Raw genomic sequence first — 19,817 nt, 5'->3', positions numbered from 1 at the left:
ATAAAATTTTTCATGATCAAATTGGCCGAAGCATAGAGGTGTACGTTGATGACATGGTGGTGAAGTCAAGTACAGTGTCGGCACATGACAAGATTTGACCGAGGTGTTTCAGGCGCTTCGGCACCACCAAATGAGACTCAACCCCGAGAAGTGTGTGTTCGGAGTCTCGGGCGGTAAATTCTTAGGATTCATGCTGTCCAGCCGAGGCATTGAGGCAAATCCCGACAAGTGTCAGGCCATCCTAGACATGAAAAGTCCAAGTACTCTGAAGGAGGTTCAAAAGTTAGCAGGCCGACTCACCTCCCTCTCTCGGTTTCTTCCTTGCCTGGCCGAGATAACTAGACCTATCCTTCTTTTACTGAAGAAAGCTGAACGGTTCAAATGGACCCCGGAGTGTGAGGCATCGTTCCAACAGTTCAAGGAACGCCTGGGCGCACCTCCAATCCTTTCCAAACCAGTCGCCGACCTCGACATGATTGTGTATTTAGCCGTTTCTAGCACATCAATCAGTGCCGTCTTGATTCAGGAAAAACAAGACGAACAACAGCTGGTGTACTTCATAAGTCAGACATTGCAGGATGCCGAACGATGCTACCAATTGATAGAAAAAGTAGCCTTAGGGCTCATCTACACCGCCCGCCGGCTCAGGCAGTACTTCCAAAGCCACAAGATAATTGTCTGAACCGATTGTCCAATTGCCAAAGTCCTGAGGAAACCTGAGATTGCCGGCCGGATGATGGCATGGTCAGTTGAGCTCTCAGAGTTCGACGTAACTTTTGAGCCGAGAGGCCCCATCAAGTCACAACATTTAGCCGACTTCATCAACGAGCTCACTCCTCCGGGCCGTTTCAAAGACGAGTCGTGGACCATGCATGTTGATGGGTCCTCTAACGCTCAAGGAAGTGGGGCAGGTATAATTCTAGCTAGTCCCTCGGGCATCACTGTAGAGCAATCTCTGCGTTTCGGCTTCCGAGCCTCTAATAATCAAGCGGAGTATGAAGCCTTGCTAGCAGGAATGCGGTTGGCAACCGAGATGGGTGTGAAAAAAGTCATATGTTGGACTGACTCGAAGATTGTGACCGAACAGGTCAATGACAACTTCCAGGTCAAGGATCCCAACTTGTTGCAATACTACCACCTCTTCCAAAAGCACAGGGACGATTTCATTGAGGTTCAGGTGCAGCACGTCCCACGATGCAACAATGAACGAGCTGATCAGTTAGCCCGACTCGCCAGCAGCCGGAAGCCCGAACAGTTGCGCACAACCATTCACCTAGAGATTCCCTCCCTGAGTGTGACGGCCGAGTGCATGTCAACCGAAGTCGAAGTGCCGACCTGGATGACTGCCATTCGAAACTTTATTGTTCGAGACGAATTACCAACCGATCCGATGGAAGCCAAGAAATTACGAACTCAAGCGGCTCGGTACTCCACGGTAGCCGAAGTGCTCTATTGGCGGGGATTCTCCACCCTACTGCTCAGGTGCATTGATAACCTACAAGCCGATTATGTGATGCGGAAATTCACGAAGGCATTTGCGGATCTCACTCGGGGGGGCAAACCCTGGCGGCTAAAGTCTTGCGAGCCGGTTATTATTGGCCAACTCTGAAGGGAAACTGCGCCGAGTTCATCAAAAAGTGCGTTCAATGTCAAAGACATGGGAATCTCATCCATGCCTCGGCTGCCGAATTGCATAGCATCAGCTCTCCATGGCCGTTCGCTTTATGGGGTATCGATGTGCTTGGACCATTCCCTATGGCAAAAGGGCAAGTTAAGTTTCTTTTGGTTGCAGTAGATTATTTTACAAAATGGATAGAAGCCGAACCACTCGCTTGCATTTTCGCAGCGAGTGTCCAGAAGTTTGCTTGGAAAAATCTGGTTACCCGCTTCGGCATTCCCTATGCCATCGTCTCGGACAACGGCCTTCAATTTACTGACAAGAAGTTCAACACCTTCCTTGAAAATCTCGGCATTCGTCACCGGTTCACATCAGTCGAGCATCCCCAATCAAACGGCCAGGCCGAAGCAGCGAACAAAGTTATCCTCACAGAGCTCAAGAAACGACTTGGTTCGGCTAAAGGTGCATGGGCTGAAGAATTACTGGAAGTTCTTTGGGCATACCGGTGTACACCTGATGAGCCTAAATTATACTTGTTTTTATACAAGATTTAATGATCAAATTCTTCCATTCTTTGTATCATTGCATTTTAATTGTTCTCATTTTGGTTTCTTTTGTATATGCAGGTATTCAAGTAGAGAATTGAGGATAAAAAGGCCAAAGGAGTGGAAATCAAAAGAATTAAGGAGCAGAGCAGGCAACCGCGCCGGGCGCCGTGTTAATCTCGCCGGGCGGGCATAAAATAGAGTACTCTCAGCCTTTGGAAACCTCGCGCCGGGCGCAATTTAGAATTGCGCCGGGCGCAATTCAAGGCCGCGAGCACATTGAGCATCAGGGGAAGCCCGCGCCGGGCGCGAAGTGTAACGCGCCGGGCGCAATAACCCTAATTTGTCTCCTCAGGCTGCATAAAAGGAAAATTTCGAGGGTTTTCTCCCTCATTCACGCAGGGGCGCCTCTAGGAGCTGCGGAAGGGATTCCCAGAGCTTGGGAACGGCCATGGTGGATCATTCCTTCGGTTCTTCCTTTCCTCTTCCATCTCTATTTTAGTTTTCCCCTCTTTGTTTTGAGAGGTTCTATCCGTTGTATTGGGGTTTTGATGTAACCAACAAACTCTATTGTAATCCCTTTGTGTTTAATGATATATATGTTTTGTTTCATTCCTTGTTGTGTATGATTCCATGCTTAATGCTTGCTTTGGCTTGATCACCCTTTGCATGATTTAAGGTTTCATTGAGTATTGGAAAATATCCTTGAAACTAGTTTTGAACATATGCCTAGTGGGAATTGTACCTAGGGATAGGGCTTGACCCATTAGTAGTCTTAAAACCCTAACCGGTAATGCGGGTGGAGGTATTGAGTACTCAAGGGATTGATATTCAGTATTTTGCACCTAGGCTCTTTCTCTAAGGAATTAGGTCTGAGTAAATTTATGGTTGACTGAACAATTGATGTAACAAGAGACATAGGATTCACTAGTGTTTGTTTGGTGAAATCAAACCCCCACAACTTCAAGTGTCCATTTTACCATTTCTCACCCCATTTCATTTCTAATTCATTCATTTGTGTTTTAACAATTCCAGTAGTTTTGTTCTTAAATTCATATTCATATTTATTGGGATTGTTCTCAAGTCACAAGTAGCCAATGAATGCTTAGTTTACCTTCTAATCCCTGTGGATACGATATTTTTTACTACTTGTACGGCCGGTATACTTGCCGTGTTTGAGTCCGTTGAGGGAAGTAACCTAATCTATAATTATAAATAAAAGTACTTCAACGGAATTCTCAACAAGTTTTTGGCGCCGTTGCCGGGGATTAGAATGGCAAATTGAGTATTTATAGCTATTTGTGACTTGTTTGTTTATATGTAAATATGTTTTGTGTTATATGTTGTTTGTGTTATGTATTGTTTGTGTTATTTGTTAAGTGTGTGAATCATGTTTGAAATGAGTAAATATAGGTTATACTTTGTTTGGAGTGTGAGAAATGAGGTAATTCTGGTTCTGGTTGGTTACAAGGCTCCTTTCAAAGCAAATTTAGGCAAAATGTGACCATTTCAGAGTACCACGCCCGGCGCGAGTTTGTGCTGCGCCCGGCGCGGTATCAGAATTTGAACCTCGTTGGCCTTTTACTGATATGGCGCCCGGCGCGAGTTTGTGCTGCGCCCGGCGCGAGCACTCTCCTGAACCTATATTTCTCTGTTTTCAAGCATGTTTCTTTGTGGTTAATTTTGGTCTAAGGTTGTTCTTCATTTTTGATATAATTGTATGGTCATCATTGTATACAATGCTCACCATGTTCTTCATGATTATACTCTTTCACAACTTCTGGTTACTAGGACTTGCAGGCATATACTGGTTGGCCTGGGGACCAGGCTTCTAAATGTGGGGGAGTGGAGCTGCTGATGCAGATGCGGTTGAGCACTTACTGAGGAAGATGACCAATATTGATGGAAATAGATGAAGCTCACCTTAGTTCACCTCTGTTTGCAATTTATTCTTCTGTTGTTATTTTCAGTATTTTAATTGTTTTTGGATTACTCTGGTTGGTACATCTTTTTGAATATCCTGCTAGAGCATGGTTTTTAATCTTGTTGAATACTTGTTTTGTATGTGATCAATTTTGGATTGAGGTTTGCTTAATGTTGATGGTGTGTGTACTTTAGACATTTTCAAGTCATATTAGAGCTTTAGTTCATGATTAGTTGCATATGAGTTTCAATGTTGATCATAGACTGAGTTGAGTGTGATAATCTGTGGATGCCAACCGAGTGAGGTCTGAGCCTAAATACTGATGAGAGAAACTACACTTATGTTGCATGATAGACTTTGCTTGAGTTTCCCGGGTGGTTTGCTAGTGTAGTGCAATTACATGATCAAGGCATTTCTATATTTTGATAACCATCTAAGCCAAAAAGCCATATTTATTTTTCTTTTGACCCATATCTTCCTAAGCTTAAACACTCAACCTTCCACTTATCCCAACTTTGAAAAATTAACCGTAAACCTTTGTTTTGGTTAAGAGAGTATATTGATGACATCAAATAAGTTTGGGGGAGTTGAAGAATGAAGAAATTTGAGAAAGAAGAAGTATGTGGTCAGAAAAAAAAAAAAAAAAAAAATGAAATAAGATGCAAAATTGTACAGATGCATCATATAAAGGCTAATGGCTGGAATTGGTTGAGGGCCTGTGCTAAAATGATACATTGGGGTATGGAGAAAGAAATTATTGAAGAAATTTCAAGTACTCTCTTAAGCTATAGCACCCTTATTCCTTGAAAAACCATGAAACCGCTATGCTTGACCCTAATTACCTTAAATTGCCCTAATAAAGCCCTTGTGATAAGTGCCTGCATGTGTATTACCATTGGTTTCATTTGGAAACGAAGAGCAAAGTTGAATCCTGTGGCGTGAGTAGTAGATATGAGAGAAACACTCACCCCTATACACTAGTGTGCATAGAGAGAAACACTTTCCTAGTGAGGATGCATTCATAGATAGTCATTAGCTTTTCTCAGTTCTTTGATCTCTTTTGAAACTTTTGTTTGCACATTGTCATGTTCCATTGCAATAATTGTGGCTGAAAATTCGTTTAAGGTTCATGCTTGTGAAATGAAATTGTAAGTGAACCAAGAATAAGGAATTTGACACACATGCATTGCTTGTTATCTGCTTGATTAATTACCTTTTGCTTGAGGACAAGCAAGGTTCTAAGTTTGGGGGAATTTGATGAGCCTAAATTATACTTGTTTTTATACAAGATTTAATGATCAAATTCTTCCATTCTTTGTATCATTGCATTTTAATTGTTCTCATTTTGGTTTCTTTTGTATATGCAGGTATTCAAGTAGAGAATTGAGGATAAAAAGGCCAAAGGAGTGGAAATCAAAAGAATTAAGGAGCAGAGCAGGCAACCGCGCCGGGCGCCGTGTTAATCTCGTCGGGCGGACATAAAATAGAGTACTCTCAGCCTTTGGAAACCTCGCGCCGGGCGCAATTTAGAATTGCGCCGGGCGCAATTCAAGGCCGCGAGCACATTGAGCATCAGGGGAAGCCCGCGCCGGGCGCGAAGTGTAACGCGCCGGGCGCAATAACCCTAATTTGTCTCCTCAGGCTGCATAAAAGGAAAATTTCGAGGGTTTTCTCCCTCATTCACGCAGGGGCGCCTCTAGGAGCTGCGGAAGGGATTCCCAGAGCTTGGGAACGGCCATGGTGGATCATTCCTTCGGTTCTTCCTTTCCTCTTCCATCTCTATTTTAGTTTTCCCCTCTTTGTTTTGAGAGGTTCTATCCGTTGTATTGGGGTTTTGATGTAACCAACAAACTCTATTGTAATCCCTTTGTGTTTAATGATATATATGTTTTGTTTCATTCCTTGTTGTGTATGATTCCATGCTTAATGCTTGCTTTGGCTTGATCACCCTTTGCATGATTTAAGGTTTCATTGAGTATTGGAAAATATCCTTGAAACTAGTTTTGAACATATGCCTAGTGGGAATTGTACCTAGGGATAGGGCTTGACCCATTAGTAGTCTTAAAACCCTAACCGGTAATGCGGGTGGAGGTATTGAGTACTCAAGGGATTGATATTCAGTATTTTGCACCTAGGCTCTTTCTCTAAGGAATTAGGTCTGAGTAAATTTATGGTTGACTGAACAATTGATGTAATAAGAGACATAGGATTCACTAGTGTTTGTTTGGTGAAATCAAACCCCCACAACTTCAAGTGTCCATTTTACCATTTCTCACCCCATTTCATTTCTAATTCATTCATTTGTGTTTTAACAATTCCAGTAGTTTTGTTCTTAAATTCATATTCATATTTATTGGGATTGTTCTCAAGTCACAAGTAGCCAATGAATGCTTAGTTTACCTTCTAATCCCTGTGGATACGATATTTTTTACTACTTGTACGGCCGGTATACTTGCCGTGTTTGAGTCCGTTGAGGGAAGTAACCTAATCTATAATTATAAATAAAAGTACTTCAACGGAATTCTCAACAAGTTTTTGGCGCCGTTGCCGGGGATTAGAATGGCAAATTGAGTATTTATAGCTATTTGTGACTTGTTTGTTTATATGTAAATATGTTTTGTGTTATATGTTGTTTGTGTTATGTATTGTTTGTGTTATTTGTTAAGTGTGTGAATCATGTTTGAAATGAGTAAATATAGGTTATACTTTGTTTGGAGTGTGAGAAATGAGGTAATTCTGGTTCTGGTTGGTTACAAGGCTCCTTTCAAAGCAAATTTAGGCAAAATGTGACCATTTCAGAGTACCACGCCCGGCGCGAGTTTGTGCTGCGCCCGGCGCGGTATCAGAATTTGAACCTCGTTGGCCTTTTACTGATATGGCGCCCGGCGCGAGTTTGTGCTGCGCCCGGCGCGAGCACTCTCCTGAACCTATATTTCTCTGTTTTCAAGCATGTTTCTTTGTGGTTAATTTTGGTCTAAGGTTGTTCTTCATTTTTGATATAATTGTATGGTCATCATTGTATACAATGCTCACCATGTTCTTCATGATTATACTCTTTCACAACTTCTGGTTACTAGGACTTGCAGGCATATACTGGTTGGCCTGGGGACCAGGCTTCTAAATGTGGGGGAGTGGAGCTGCTGATGCAGATGCGGTTGAGCACTTACTGAGGAAGATGACCAATATTGATGGAAATAGATGAAGCTCACCTTAGTTCACCTCTGTTTGCAATTTATTCTTCTGTTGTTATTTTCAGTATTTTAATTGTTTTTGGATTACTCTGGTTGGTACATCTTTTTGAATATCCTGCTAGAGCATGGTTTTTAATCTTGTTGAATACTTGTTTTGTATGTGATCAATTTTGGATTGAGGTTTGCTTAATGTTGATGGTGTGTGTACTTTAGACATTTTCAAGTCATATTAGAGCTTTAGTTCATGATTAGTTGCATATGAGTTTCAATGTTGATCATAGACTGAGTTGAGTGTGATAATCTGTGGATGCCAACCGAGTGAGGTCTGAGCCTAAATACTGATGAGAGAAACTACACTTATGTTGCATGATAGACTTTGCTTGAGTTTCCCGGGTGGTTTGCTAGTGTAGTGCAATTACATGATCAAGGCATTTCTATATTTTGATAACCATCTAAGCCAAAAAGCCATATTTATTTTTCTTTTGACCCATATCTTCCTAAGCTTAAACACTCAACCTTCCACTTATCCCAACTTTGAAAAATTAACCGTAAACCTTTGTTTTGGTTAAGAGAGTATATTGATGACATCAAATAAGTTTGGGGGAGTTGAAGAATGAAGAAATTTGAGAAAGAAGAAGTATGTGGTCAGAAAAAAAAAAAAAAAAAAAATGAAATAAGATGCAAAATTGTACAGATGCATCATATAAAGGCTAATGGCTGGAATTGGTTGAGGGCCTGTGCTAAAATGATACATTGGGGTATGGAGAAAGAAATTATTGAAGAAATTTCAAGTACTCTCTTAAGCTATAGCACCCTTATTCCTTGAAAAACCATGAAACCGCTATGCTTGACCCTAATTACCTTAAATTGCCCTAATAAAGCCCTTGTGATAAGTGCCTGCATGTGTATTACCATTGGTTTCATTTGGAAACGAAGAGCAAAGTTGAATCCTGTGGCGTGAGTAGTAGATATGAGAGAAACACTCACCCCTATACACTAGTGTGCATAGAGAGAAACACTTTCCTAGTGAGGATGCATTCATAGATAGTCATTAGCTTTTCTCAGTTCTTTGATCTCTTTTGAAACTTTTGTTTGCACATTGTCATGTTCCATTGCAATAATTGTGGCTGAAAATTCGTTTAAGGTTCATGCTTGTGAAATGAAATTGTAAGTGAACCAAGAATAAGGAATTTGACACACATGCATTGCTTGTTATCTGCTTGATTAATTACCTTTTGCTTGAGGACAAGCAAGGTTCTAAGTTTGGGGGAATTTGATGAGCCTAAATTATACTTGTTTTTATACAAGATTTAATGATCAAATTCTTCCATTCTTTGTATCATTGCATTTTAATTGTTCTCATTTTGGTTTCTTTTGTATATGCAGGTATTCAAGTAGAGAATTGAGGATAAAAAGGCCAAAGGAGTGGAAATCAAAAGAATTAAGGAGCAGAGCAGGCAACCGCGCCGGGCGCCGTGTTAATCTCGTCGGGCGGACATAAAATAGAGTACTCTCAGCCTTTGGAAACCTCGCGCCGGGCGCAATTTAGAATTGCGCCGGGCGCAATTCAAGGCCGCGAGCACATTGAGCATCAGGGGAAGCCCGCGCCGGGCGCGAAGTGTAACGCGCCGGGCGCAATAACCCTAATTTGTCTCCTCAGGCTGCATAAAAGGAAAATTTCGAGGGTTTTCTCCCTCATTCACGCAGGGGCGCCTCCAGGAGCTGCGGAAGGGATTCCCAGAGCTTGGGAACGGCCATGGTGGATCATTCCTTCGGTTCTTCCTTTCCTCTTCCATCTCTATTTTAGTTTTCCCCTCTTTGTTTTGAGAGGTTCTATCCGTTGTATTGGGGTTTTGATGTAACCAACAAACTCTATTGTAATCCCTTTGTGTTTAATGATATATATGTTTTGTTTCATTCCTTGTTGTGTATGATTCCATGCTTAATGCTTGCTTTGGCTTGATCACCCTTTGCATGATTTAAGGTTTCATTGAGTATTGGAAAATATCCTTGAAACTAGTTTTGAACATATGCCTAGTGGGAATTGTACCTAGGGATAGGGCTTGACCCATTAGTAGTCTTAAAACCCTAACCGGTAATGCGGGTGGAGGTATTGAGTACTCAAGGGATTGATATTCAGTATTTTGCACCTAGGCTCTTTCTCTAAGGAATTAGGTCTGAGTAAATTTATGGTTGACTGAACAATTGATGTAACAAGAGACATAGGATTCACTAGTGTTTGTTTGGTGAAATCAAACCCCCACAACTTCAAGTGTCCATTTTACCATTTCTCACCCCATTTCATTTCTAATTCATTCATTTGTGTTTTAACAATTCCAGTAGTTTTGTTCTTAAATTCATATTCATATTTATTGGGATTGTTCTCAAGTCACAAGTAGCCAATGAATGCTTAGTTTACCTTCTAATCCCTGTGGATACGATATTTTTTACTACTTGTACGGCCGGTATACTTGCCGTGTTTGAGTCCGTTGAGGGAAGTAACCTAATCTATAATTATAAATAAAAGTACTTCAACGGAATTCTCAACAAGTTTTTGGCGCCGTTGCCGGGGATTAGAATGACAAATTGAGTATTTATAGCTATTTGTGACTTGTTTGTTTATATGTAAATATGTTTTGTGTTATATGTTGTTTGTGTTATGTATTGTTTGTGTTATTTGTTAAGTGTGTGAATCATGTTTGAAATGAGTAAATATAGGTTATACTTTGTTTGGAGTGTGAGAAATGAGGTAATTCTGGTTCTGGTTGGTTACAAGGCTCCTTTCAAAGCAAATTTAGGCAAAATGTGACCATTTCAGAGTACCACGCCCGGCGCGAGTTTGTGCTGCGCCCGGCGCGGTATCAGAATTTGAACCTCGTTGGCCTTTTACTGATATGGCGCCCGGCGCGAGTTTGTGCTGCGCCCGGCGCGAGCACTCTCCTGAACCTATATTTCTCTGTTTTCAAGCATGTTTCTTTGTGGTTAATTTTGGTCTAAGGTTGTTCTTCATTTTTGATATAATTGTATGGTCATCATTGTATACAATGCTCACCATGTTCTTCATGATTATACTCTTTCACAACTTCTGGTTACTAGGACTTGCAGGCATATACTGGTTGGCCTGGGGACCAGGCTTCTAAATGTGGGGGAGTGGAGCTGCTGATGCAGATGCGGTTGAGCACTTACTGAGGAAGATGACCAATATTGATGGAAATAGATGAAGCTCACCTTAGTTCACCTCTGTTTGCAATTTATTCTTCTGTTGTTATTTTCAGTATTTTAATTGTTTTTGGATTACTCTGGTTGGTACATCTTTTTGAATATCCTGCTAGAGCATGGTTTTTAATCTTGTTGAATACTTGTTTTGTATGTGATCAATTTTGGATTGAGGTTTGCTTAATGTTGATGGTGTGTGTACTTTAGACATTTTCAAGTCATATTAGAGCTTTAGTTCATGATTAGTTGCATATGAGTTTCAATGTTGATCATAGACTGAGTTGAGTGTGATAATCTGTGGATGCCAACCGAGTGAGGTCTGAGCCTAAATACTGATGAGAGAAACTACACTTATGTTGCATGATAGACTTTGCTTGAGTTTCCCGGGTGGTTTGCTAGTGTAGTGCAATTACATGATCAAGGCATTTCTATATTTTGATAACCATCTAAGCCAAAAAGCCATATTTATTTTTCTTTTGACCCATATCTTCCTAAGCTTAAACACTCAACCTTCCACTTATCCCAACTTTGAAAAATTAACCGTAAACCTTTGTTTTGGTTAAGAGAGTATATTGATGACATCAAATAAGTTTGGGGGAGTTGAAGAATGAAGAAATTTGAGAAAGAAGAAGTATGTGGTCAGAAAAAAAAAAAAAAAAAAAATGAAATAAGATGCAAAATTGTACAGATGCATCATATAAAGGCTAATGGCTGGAATTGGTTGAGGGCCTGTGCTAAAATGATACATTGGGGTATGGAGAAAGAAATTATTGAAGAAATTTCAAGTACTCTCTTAAGCTATAGCACCCTTATTCCTTGAAAAACCATGAAACCGCTATGCTTGACCCTAATTACCTTAAATTGCCCTAATAAAGCCCTTGTGATAAGTGCCTGCATGTGTATTACCATTGGTTTCATTTGGAAACGAAGAGCAAAGTTGAATCCTGTGGCGTGAGTAGTAGATATGAGAGAAACACTCACCCCTATACACTAGTGTGCATAGAGAGAAACACTTTCCTAGTGAGGATGCATTCATAGATAGTCATTAGCTTTTCTCAGTTCTTTGATCTCTTTTGAAACTTTTGTTTGCACATTGTCATGTTCCATTGCAATAATTGTGGCTGAAAATTCGTTTAAGGTTCATGCTTGTGAAATGAAATTGTAAGTGAACCAAGAATAAGGAATTTGACACACATGCATTGCTTGTTATCTGCTTGATTAATTACCTTTTGCTTGAGGACAAGCAAGGTTCTAAGTTTGGGGGAATTTGATGAGCCTAAATTATACTTGTTTTTATACAAGATTTAATGATCAAATTCTTCCATTCTTTGTATCATTGCATTTTAATTGTTCTCATTTTGGTTTCTTTTGTATATGCAGGTATTCAAGTAGAGAATTGAGGATAAAAAGGCCAAAGGAGTGGAAATCAAAAGAATTAAGGAGCAGAGCAGGCAACCGCGCCGGGCGCCGTGTTAATCTCGTCGGGCGGACATAAAATAGAGTACTCTCAGCCTTTGGAAACCTCGCGCCGGGCGCAATTTAGAATTGCGCCGGGCGCAATTCAAGGCCGCGAGCACATTGAGCATCAGGGGAAGCCCGCGCCGGGCGCGAAGTGTAACGCGCCGGGCGCAATAACCCTAATTTGTCTCCTCAGGCTGCATAAAAGGAAAATTTCGAGGGTTTTCTCCCTCATTCACGCAGGGGCGCCTCCAGGAGCTGCGGAAGGGATTCCCAGAGCTTGGGAACGGCCATGGTGGATCATTCCTTCGGTTCTTCCTTTCCTCTTCCATCTCTATTTTAGTTTTCCCCTCTTTGTTTTGAGAGGTTCTATCCGTTGTATTGGGGTTTTGATGTAACCAACAAACTCTATTGTAATCCCTTTGTGTTTAATGATATATATGTTTTGTTTCATTCCTTGTTGTGTATGATTCCATGCTTAATGCTTGCTTTGGCTTGATCACCCTTTGCATGATTTAAGGTTTCATTGAGTATTGGAAAATATCCTTGAAACTAGTTTTGAACATATGCCTAGTGGGAATTGTACCTAGGGATAGGGCTTGACCCATTAGTAGTCTTAAAACCCTAACCGGTAATGCGGGTGGAGGTATTGAGTACTCAAGGGATTGATATTCAGTATTTTGCACCTAGGCTCTTTCTCTAAGGAATTAGGTCTGAGTAAATTTATGGTTGACTGAACAATTGATGTAACAAGAGACATAGGATTCACTAGTGTTTGTTTGGTGAAATCAAACCCCCACAACTTCAAGTGTCCATTTTACCATTTCTCACCCCATTTCATTTCTAATTCATTCATTTGTGTTTTAACAATTCCAGTAGTTTTGTTCTTAAATTCATATTCATATTTATTGGGATTGTTCTCAAGTCACAAGTAGCCAATGAATGCTTAGTTTACCTTCTAATCCCTGTGGATACGATATTTTTTACTACTTGTACGGCCGGTATACTTGCCGTGTTTGAGTCCGTTGAGGGAAGTAACCTAATCTATAATTATAAATAAAAGTACTTCAACGGAATTCTCAACAAGTTTTTGGCGCCGTTGCCGGGGATTAGAATGACAAATTGAGTATTTATAGCTATTTGTGACTTGTTTGTTTATATGTAAATATGTTTTGTGTTATATGTTGTTTGTGTTATGTATTGTTTGTGTTATTTGTTAAGTGTGTGAATCATGTTTGAAATGAGTAAATATAGGTTATACTTTGTTTGGAGTGTGAGAAATGAGGTAATTCTGGTTCTGGTTGGTTACAAGGCTCCTTTCAAAGCAAATTTAGGCAAAATGTGACCATTTCAGAGTACCACGCCCGGCGCGAGTTTGTGCTGCGCCCGGCGCGGTATCAGAATTTGAACCTCGTTGGCCTTTTACTGATATGGCGCCCGGCGCGAGTTTGTGCTGCGCCCGGCGCGAGCACTCTCCTGAACCTATATTTCTCTGTTTTCAAGCATGTTTCTTTGTGGTTAATTTTGGTCTAAGGTTGTTCTTCATTTTTGATATAATTGTATGGTCATCATTGTATACAATGCTCACCATGTTCTTCATGATTATACTCTTTCACAACTTCTGGTTACTAGGACTTGCAGGCATATACTGGTTGGCCTGGGGACCAGGCTTCTAAATGTGGGGGAGTGGAGCTGCTGATGCAGATGCGGTTGAGCACTTACTGAGGAAGATGACCAATATTGATGGAAATAGATGAAGCTCACCTTAGTTCACCTCTGTTTGCAATTTATTCTTCTGTTGTTATTTTCAGTATTTTAATTGTTTTTGGATTACTCTGGTTGGTACATCTTTTTGAATATCCTGCTAGAGCATGGTTTTTAATCTTGTTGAATACTTGTTTTGTATGTGATCAATTTTGGATTGAGGTTTGCTTAATGTTGATGGTGTGTGTACTTTAGACATTTTCAAGTCATATTAGAGCTTTAGTTCATGATTAGTTGCATATGAGTTTCAATGTTGATCATAGACTGAGTTGAGTGTGATAATCTGTGGATGCCAACCGAGTGAGGTCTGAGCCTAAATACTGATGAGAGAAACTACACTTATGTTGCATGATAGACTTTGCTTGAGTTTCCCGGGTGGTTTGCTAGTGTAGTGCAATTACATGATCAAGGCATTTCTATATTTTGATAACCATCTAAGCCAAAAAGCCATATTTATTTTTCTTTTGACCCATATCTTCCTAAGCTTAAACACTCAACCTTCCACTTATCCCAACTTTGAAAAATTAACCGTAAACCTTTGTTTTGGTTAAGAGAGTATATTGATGACATCAAATAAGTTTGGGGGAGTTGAAGAATGAAGAAATTTGAGAAAGAAGAAGTATGTGGTCAGAAAAAAAAAAAAAAAAAAAAAAAAAAAAATGAAATAAGATGCAAAATTGTACAGATGCATCATATAAAGGCTAATGGCTGGAATTGGTTGAGGGCCTGTGCTAAAATGATACATTGGGGTATGGAGAAAGAAATTATTGAAGAAATTTCAAGTACTCTCTTAAGCTATAGCACCCTTATTCCTTGAAAAACCATGAAACCGCTATGCTTGACCCTAATTACCTTAAATTGCCCTAATAAAGCCCTTGTGATAAGTGCCTGCATGTGTATTACCATTGGTTTCATTTGGAAACGAAGAGCAAAGTTGAATCCTGTGGCGTGAGTAGTAGATATGAGAGAAACACTCACCCCTATACACTAGTGTGCATAGAGAGAAACACTTTCCTAGTGAGGATGCATTCATAGATAGTCATTAGCTTTTCTCAGTTCTTTGATCTCTTTTGAAACTTTTGTTTGCACATTGTCATGTTCCATTGCAATAATTGTGGCTGAAAATTCGTTTAAGGTTCATGCTTGTGAAATGAAATTGTAAGTGAACCAAGAATAAGGAATTTGACACACATGCATTGCTTGTTATCTGCTTGATTAATTACCTTTTGCTTGAGGACAAGCAAGGTTCTAAGTTTGGGGGAATTTGATGAGCCTAAATTATACTTGTTTTTATACAAGATTTAATGATCAAATTCTTCCATTCTTTGTATCATTGCATTTTAATTGTTCTCATTTTGGTTTCTTTTGTATATGCAGGTATTCAAGTAGAGAATTGAGGATAAAAAGGCCAAAGGAGTGGAAATCAAAAGAATTAAGGAGCAGAGCAGGCAACCGCGCCGGGCGCCGTGTTAATCTCGTCGGGCGGACATAAAATAGAGTACTCTCAGCCTTTGGAAACCTCGCGCCGGGCGCAATTTAGAATTGCGCCGGGCGCAATTCAAGGCCGCGAGCACATTGAGCATCAGGGGAAGCCCGCGCCGGGCGCGAAGTGTAACGCGCCGGGCGCAATAACCCTAATTTGTCTCCTCAGGCTGCATAAAAGGAAAATTTCGAGGGTTTTCTCCCTCATTCACGCAGGGGCGCCTCCAGGAGCTGCGGAAGGGATTCCCAGAGCTTGGGAACGGCCATGGTGGATCATTCCTTCGGTTCTTCCTTTCCTCTTCCATCTCTATTTTAGTTTTCCCCTCTTTGTTTTGAGAGGTTCTATCCGTTGTATTGGGGTTTTGATGTAACCAACAAACTCTATTGTAATCCCTTTGTGTTTAATGATATATATGTTTTGTTTCATTCCTTGTTGTGTATGATTCCATGCTTAATGCTTGCTTTGGCTTGATCACCCTTTGCATGATTTAAGGTTTCATTGAGTATTGGAAAATATCCTTGAAACTAGTTTTGAACATATGCCTAGTGGGAATTGTACCTAGGGATAGGGCTTGACCCATTAGTAGTCTTAAAACCCTAACCGGTAATGCGGGTGGAGGTATTGAGTACTCAAGGGATTGATATTCAGTATTTTGCACCTAGGCTCTTTCTCTAAGGAATTAGGTCTGAGTAAATTTATGGTTGACTGAACAATTGATGTAACAAGAGACATAGGATTCACTAGTGTTTGTTTGGTGAAATCAAACCCCCACAACTTCAAGTGTCCATTTTACCATTTCTCACCCCATTTCATTTCTAATTCATTCATTTGTGTTTTAACAATTCCAGTAGTTTTGTTCTTAAATTCATATTCATATTTATTGGGATTGTTCTCAAGTCACAAGTAGCCAATGAATGCTTAGTTTACCTTCTAATCCCTGTGGATACGATATTTTTTACTACTTGTACGGCCGGTATACTTGCCGTGTTTGAGTCCGTTGAGGGAAGTAACCTAATCTATAATTATAAATAAAAGTACTTCAACGGAATTCTCAACAACACCACAATCAACAACCAAGGAGACACCCTTTCGCCTAACATACGGCGCAGATGCAATGATTCCGGTTGAAGTAGGAGAACCTTCGTTTCGACGACAACACTTCCATGAAGAATCTAAGGATGATTCACTCTGAGCCGAACTCGATGTCCTTGATGAAGTGCGAGAAAGGGCACAAATTGTAGCCGAGTCCTGCAAGCAACGCATGAGTAGACGCTTTAATTCTAATCTAAAGCCCAGAACGTTTCAGGAAGGTGATCTGGTATGGCGAGCAACCGGGTCGGCCAGGCGTAATACTTCCGAGGGAAAGTTCTCAGCTAATTGGGACGCGGACCGTTTCGCATACGGCATGCACTTAACAATGGGGCGTATAAGTTGGAAGAACTATAGGGCAAGGTCATTCCGAGGACTTGGAATTCCACACATCTGAAGACATATTATAGTTAAACCAAGCTTGTATCTACTTTATAATGTGTAAAACGGTGCACTCTTTTCCTTGAACCGATCTTTTTTCCCCTTATAAGATTGTGAAAAGGGGTTTTTGGTCGGCAAGGTTTTTAACGAGGCATCAATTCAATGAATATACACCAAATTTGCAATCATCAGATGTGACTTTTATTAAATTTACAAGTCTTCCCTGCCGAGATGTCTCTCGGCCAAGGATGTGACTTCTATTAAATTTACAGTCTTCCCTCCCGAGATGTCTCTCGGCCAAGGATGTGACTTCTATTAAAATTACAAGTCTTCCCTCCCGAGATGTCTCTCGGCCAAGGATGTGACTTCTATTAAAATTACAAGTCTTCCCTCCCGAGATGTCTCTCGGCCAAGGATGTGACTTCTATTAAATTTACAAGTCTTCCCTCCCGAGATGTCTCTCGGCCAAGGATGTGACTTCTATTAAATTTACAGTCTTCCCTCCTGAGATGTCTCTCGGCCAAGGATGTGACTTCTATTAAAATTACAAGTCTTCCCTCCCGAGATGTCTCTCGGCCAAGGATGTGACTTCTATTAAATTTACAAGTCTTCCCTCCCGAGATGTCTCTCGGCCAAGGATGTGACTTCTATTAAAATTACAAGTCTTCTCTCCCGAGATGCCTCTCGGCCAAGGACGTCACTGCCATTAAAGTTCAAATTTGTTACAAAATTTTAGTACGCAGGCAGAGCAAGTTGTACAAATAAGCAATAATCAAAAACCCAAATTCATTACGGCACTAACGGTCGGGAAAAACACCAAAGGGCACTATCGGCCCACCTATACAAAAAGCAAAAAATTAAAAGAGCACTGTCGGCTCGCCAAACACAAGAAGAAAAACTTCAAGATTGCACCTCGGCCTCCCCCTGCACTGGGCCGTCTTCAGGCGCACCCTCCTCATACGTCGTTTCCTCCCCAATTGGCTTAGTTGGCCGAGCCGGGGCTTCTTCATCGGCTGGTTGGTCGGCTGGAATAGAGGCCAGGTCCACCAGCTTCCCTTGGAAAAAATCCTTGGTCATATCCAAATGGAAGTCGGGGGGAAAGTCCCCGAAATAGCTGGCTTGCCGAGCCGCCTGAGCAAAGCCCGCCTGATGCTGGGTAAGGACCTTGTTACGTGCCTTCTCTTGGTAAGCTCTGAAGGCCACTTTCTCGTCATCTAGCTCCTTACCCAGAGCTGCAACCTTCTCGGTCTCATTCTTCAAGGCAAATTTTAGACGCTGAACCTTCAGAGCAAGGTCGTCGGCGGTTCGGCCTCGGCGATCCAATTCGGCCTGATATTTGCTGTTGGCCGTTTGAGCGTCAGTTAGTGCCGCTAGCGTCTCTTGAAGAGACTTTTCTTGTTCAGCAAGTTGCCGACGCAGTCCATCGGCCTCGCCGTTCGGCTCCATGACGATGCTTTGTGCCATGGCCACAGCGCGCACTTGGAACTCACAGAAAAAGCACCACTTCTGAGCTGCAATCATACGGGTCAGCATCCCTTGACCTACCTCGGAAGTCAAGTCTTGACTCAGGAAATCCTGAGCATTGACATTGCTGGCCAGAAAACTTGGTGCAGCCAAGCCTTCTGGAACAGGGGGACTAACCACTCGGCGCTGCTTAGCCCGACGGCCCTCCTCCTCGGCCCTTGTGTCAGACCTTCTTTTTTCAGGATGGGGCCGAGTTGGTTTCCTTTGCTTCGTTGGCCCCGCCCCACCGCCTTGGACAGTTGGTGGATTTCCTTGCCCGGCAGCCGGGGCATTGATTCCAGTGGTCGCAGCCACTTGTTTGCGGATTATCGTGCGGATGTCCAAGTCGTCCTCTCCGTGGTCCGCCATTATGCCTGCACATCATTAGTCAAAATCAATGATAACACAAGAATTTAAACAAGTGAGAAAGGTACTATACCAATTAGCTCCTCGACTACGTTGGTCGATTCAAACAATCGAACCAGAGGACAACATGGTAGAGGCCGAGGCAGCTTCTCTAAAAATTTTAGACTCAAATTCTCCCCCGGGGACATACGCGATTTAGAAACCGTGTCATATTTTCTCGGCTTCCGAGTCCAGTACAAGGGAAAAAGTGAATTCCCTTCGGCATCAAAGAAATACTTATTGCCCGTCTCTGGCCGAATCATCACCTTCATAAACCCCACTTTAAATTTCTTGTAGGAAGTAGTGAACGGCTGTAGCAAGCAATCATGGTGCCGAATCAATGACAACCACTTCGCCTTCTTGGTAGGCCGAGACGAATAGAAGTGCAGGAATAGATGCGGGGTAGGAGAAAGGCCGAGAGCCAAGCATAGATGCCTAAACCCTTGCATTGCCGCCCAAGTGTTTGGATGAAGTTGACTCGGCGCCACGTTCAAGAGCCGAAGTATACCCATAAAATAGTTGTCAAAAGGGAGGGATATCTTCAAATCCCGGAACATATAATCATACACGTAAAAGAATGGATATTTGGATGACCCTTGGCTCAAATATACAAAATCCTGGTTCGGCACCCCATCACCTCGGCACGGCTGGAAGAAGATGGCGGAGGGCTCTTCATCTTCGGGAAAGTTTAAGAATCTCGTGGCCGATATGAAGTTAACAAGAGACTTCTTATCAGTATATCGGGAATACACGCTACCAACCTCGTCGTGCACCCACGAATATCCAGGGGTCGATATGGGAGCAAAACTCCTTGATGACCCGCCACCCATACTCGGATGATCATCTGAAGCTACAGCCGACGAAGAATCACCACTCCGCGACCGTTCAGACCCAGAAACGGATCCCGTATGATCACCATTTGAAGCCGAGGCCGAGGCAACATCTCGGTCCGGCGTCGCTCTCAACCTAGATTCCCCTTCATCCCCGGAGGAGTCAACATGAACAACGTCTAGATTAGCCATTACGTACCTGAGTTTTGAACTTGACCTATCGCTGTGGAATGCTCAAATGCAGACGATCTCGGCTCAAAGTAAGTGTTAAGTGTGTATCTTTGGGGACCACCCCCCATACACCTATTTATAGGCGTTCCTCGTAAGTATCTGAAGAGACGCCCTCCTATGCACCGTTGGATCATTTCGATCCAACGGTCCACGATGTGCAACCCCTCTCATGCATCGTT

The 19,817-nt window shown here is 41.8% G+C and overlaps 1 protein-coding gene across 1 annotated transcript; it reads left to right on the top strand.

Moving 5' to 3' along the window:
* Positions 1–736: 736 nt before the first annotated feature.
* On the top strand, positions 737–1,609 carry LOC145957486 (uncharacterized). The gene has a single exon (XM_083073751.1). The coding sequence runs from the start codon at positions 737–739 to the stop codon at positions 1,607–1,609; it is 873 nt and encodes a 290-aa protein (XP_082929877.1).
* Positions 1,610–19,817: the final 18,208 nt, after the last annotated feature.

Source organism: Cajanus cajan, chromosome 4, assembly GCF_000230855.2.
Source record: "Cajanus cajan strain Asha chromosome 4, NIPB_CcT2T_4, whole genome shotgun sequence".
NCBI classification, from domain to species: Eukaryota; Viridiplantae; Streptophyta; class Magnoliopsida; order Fabales; family Fabaceae; genus Cajanus; species Cajanus cajan.
This window is presented reverse-complemented; position numbering and strand designations above follow the sequence as displayed.

Coding starts and splice junctions, on each gene's coding strand:
- LOC145957486 (XM_083073751.1), top strand. CDS start 737: ATGGCATGGTCAGTTGAGCTCTCAGAGTTCGACGTAACTTTTGAGCCG.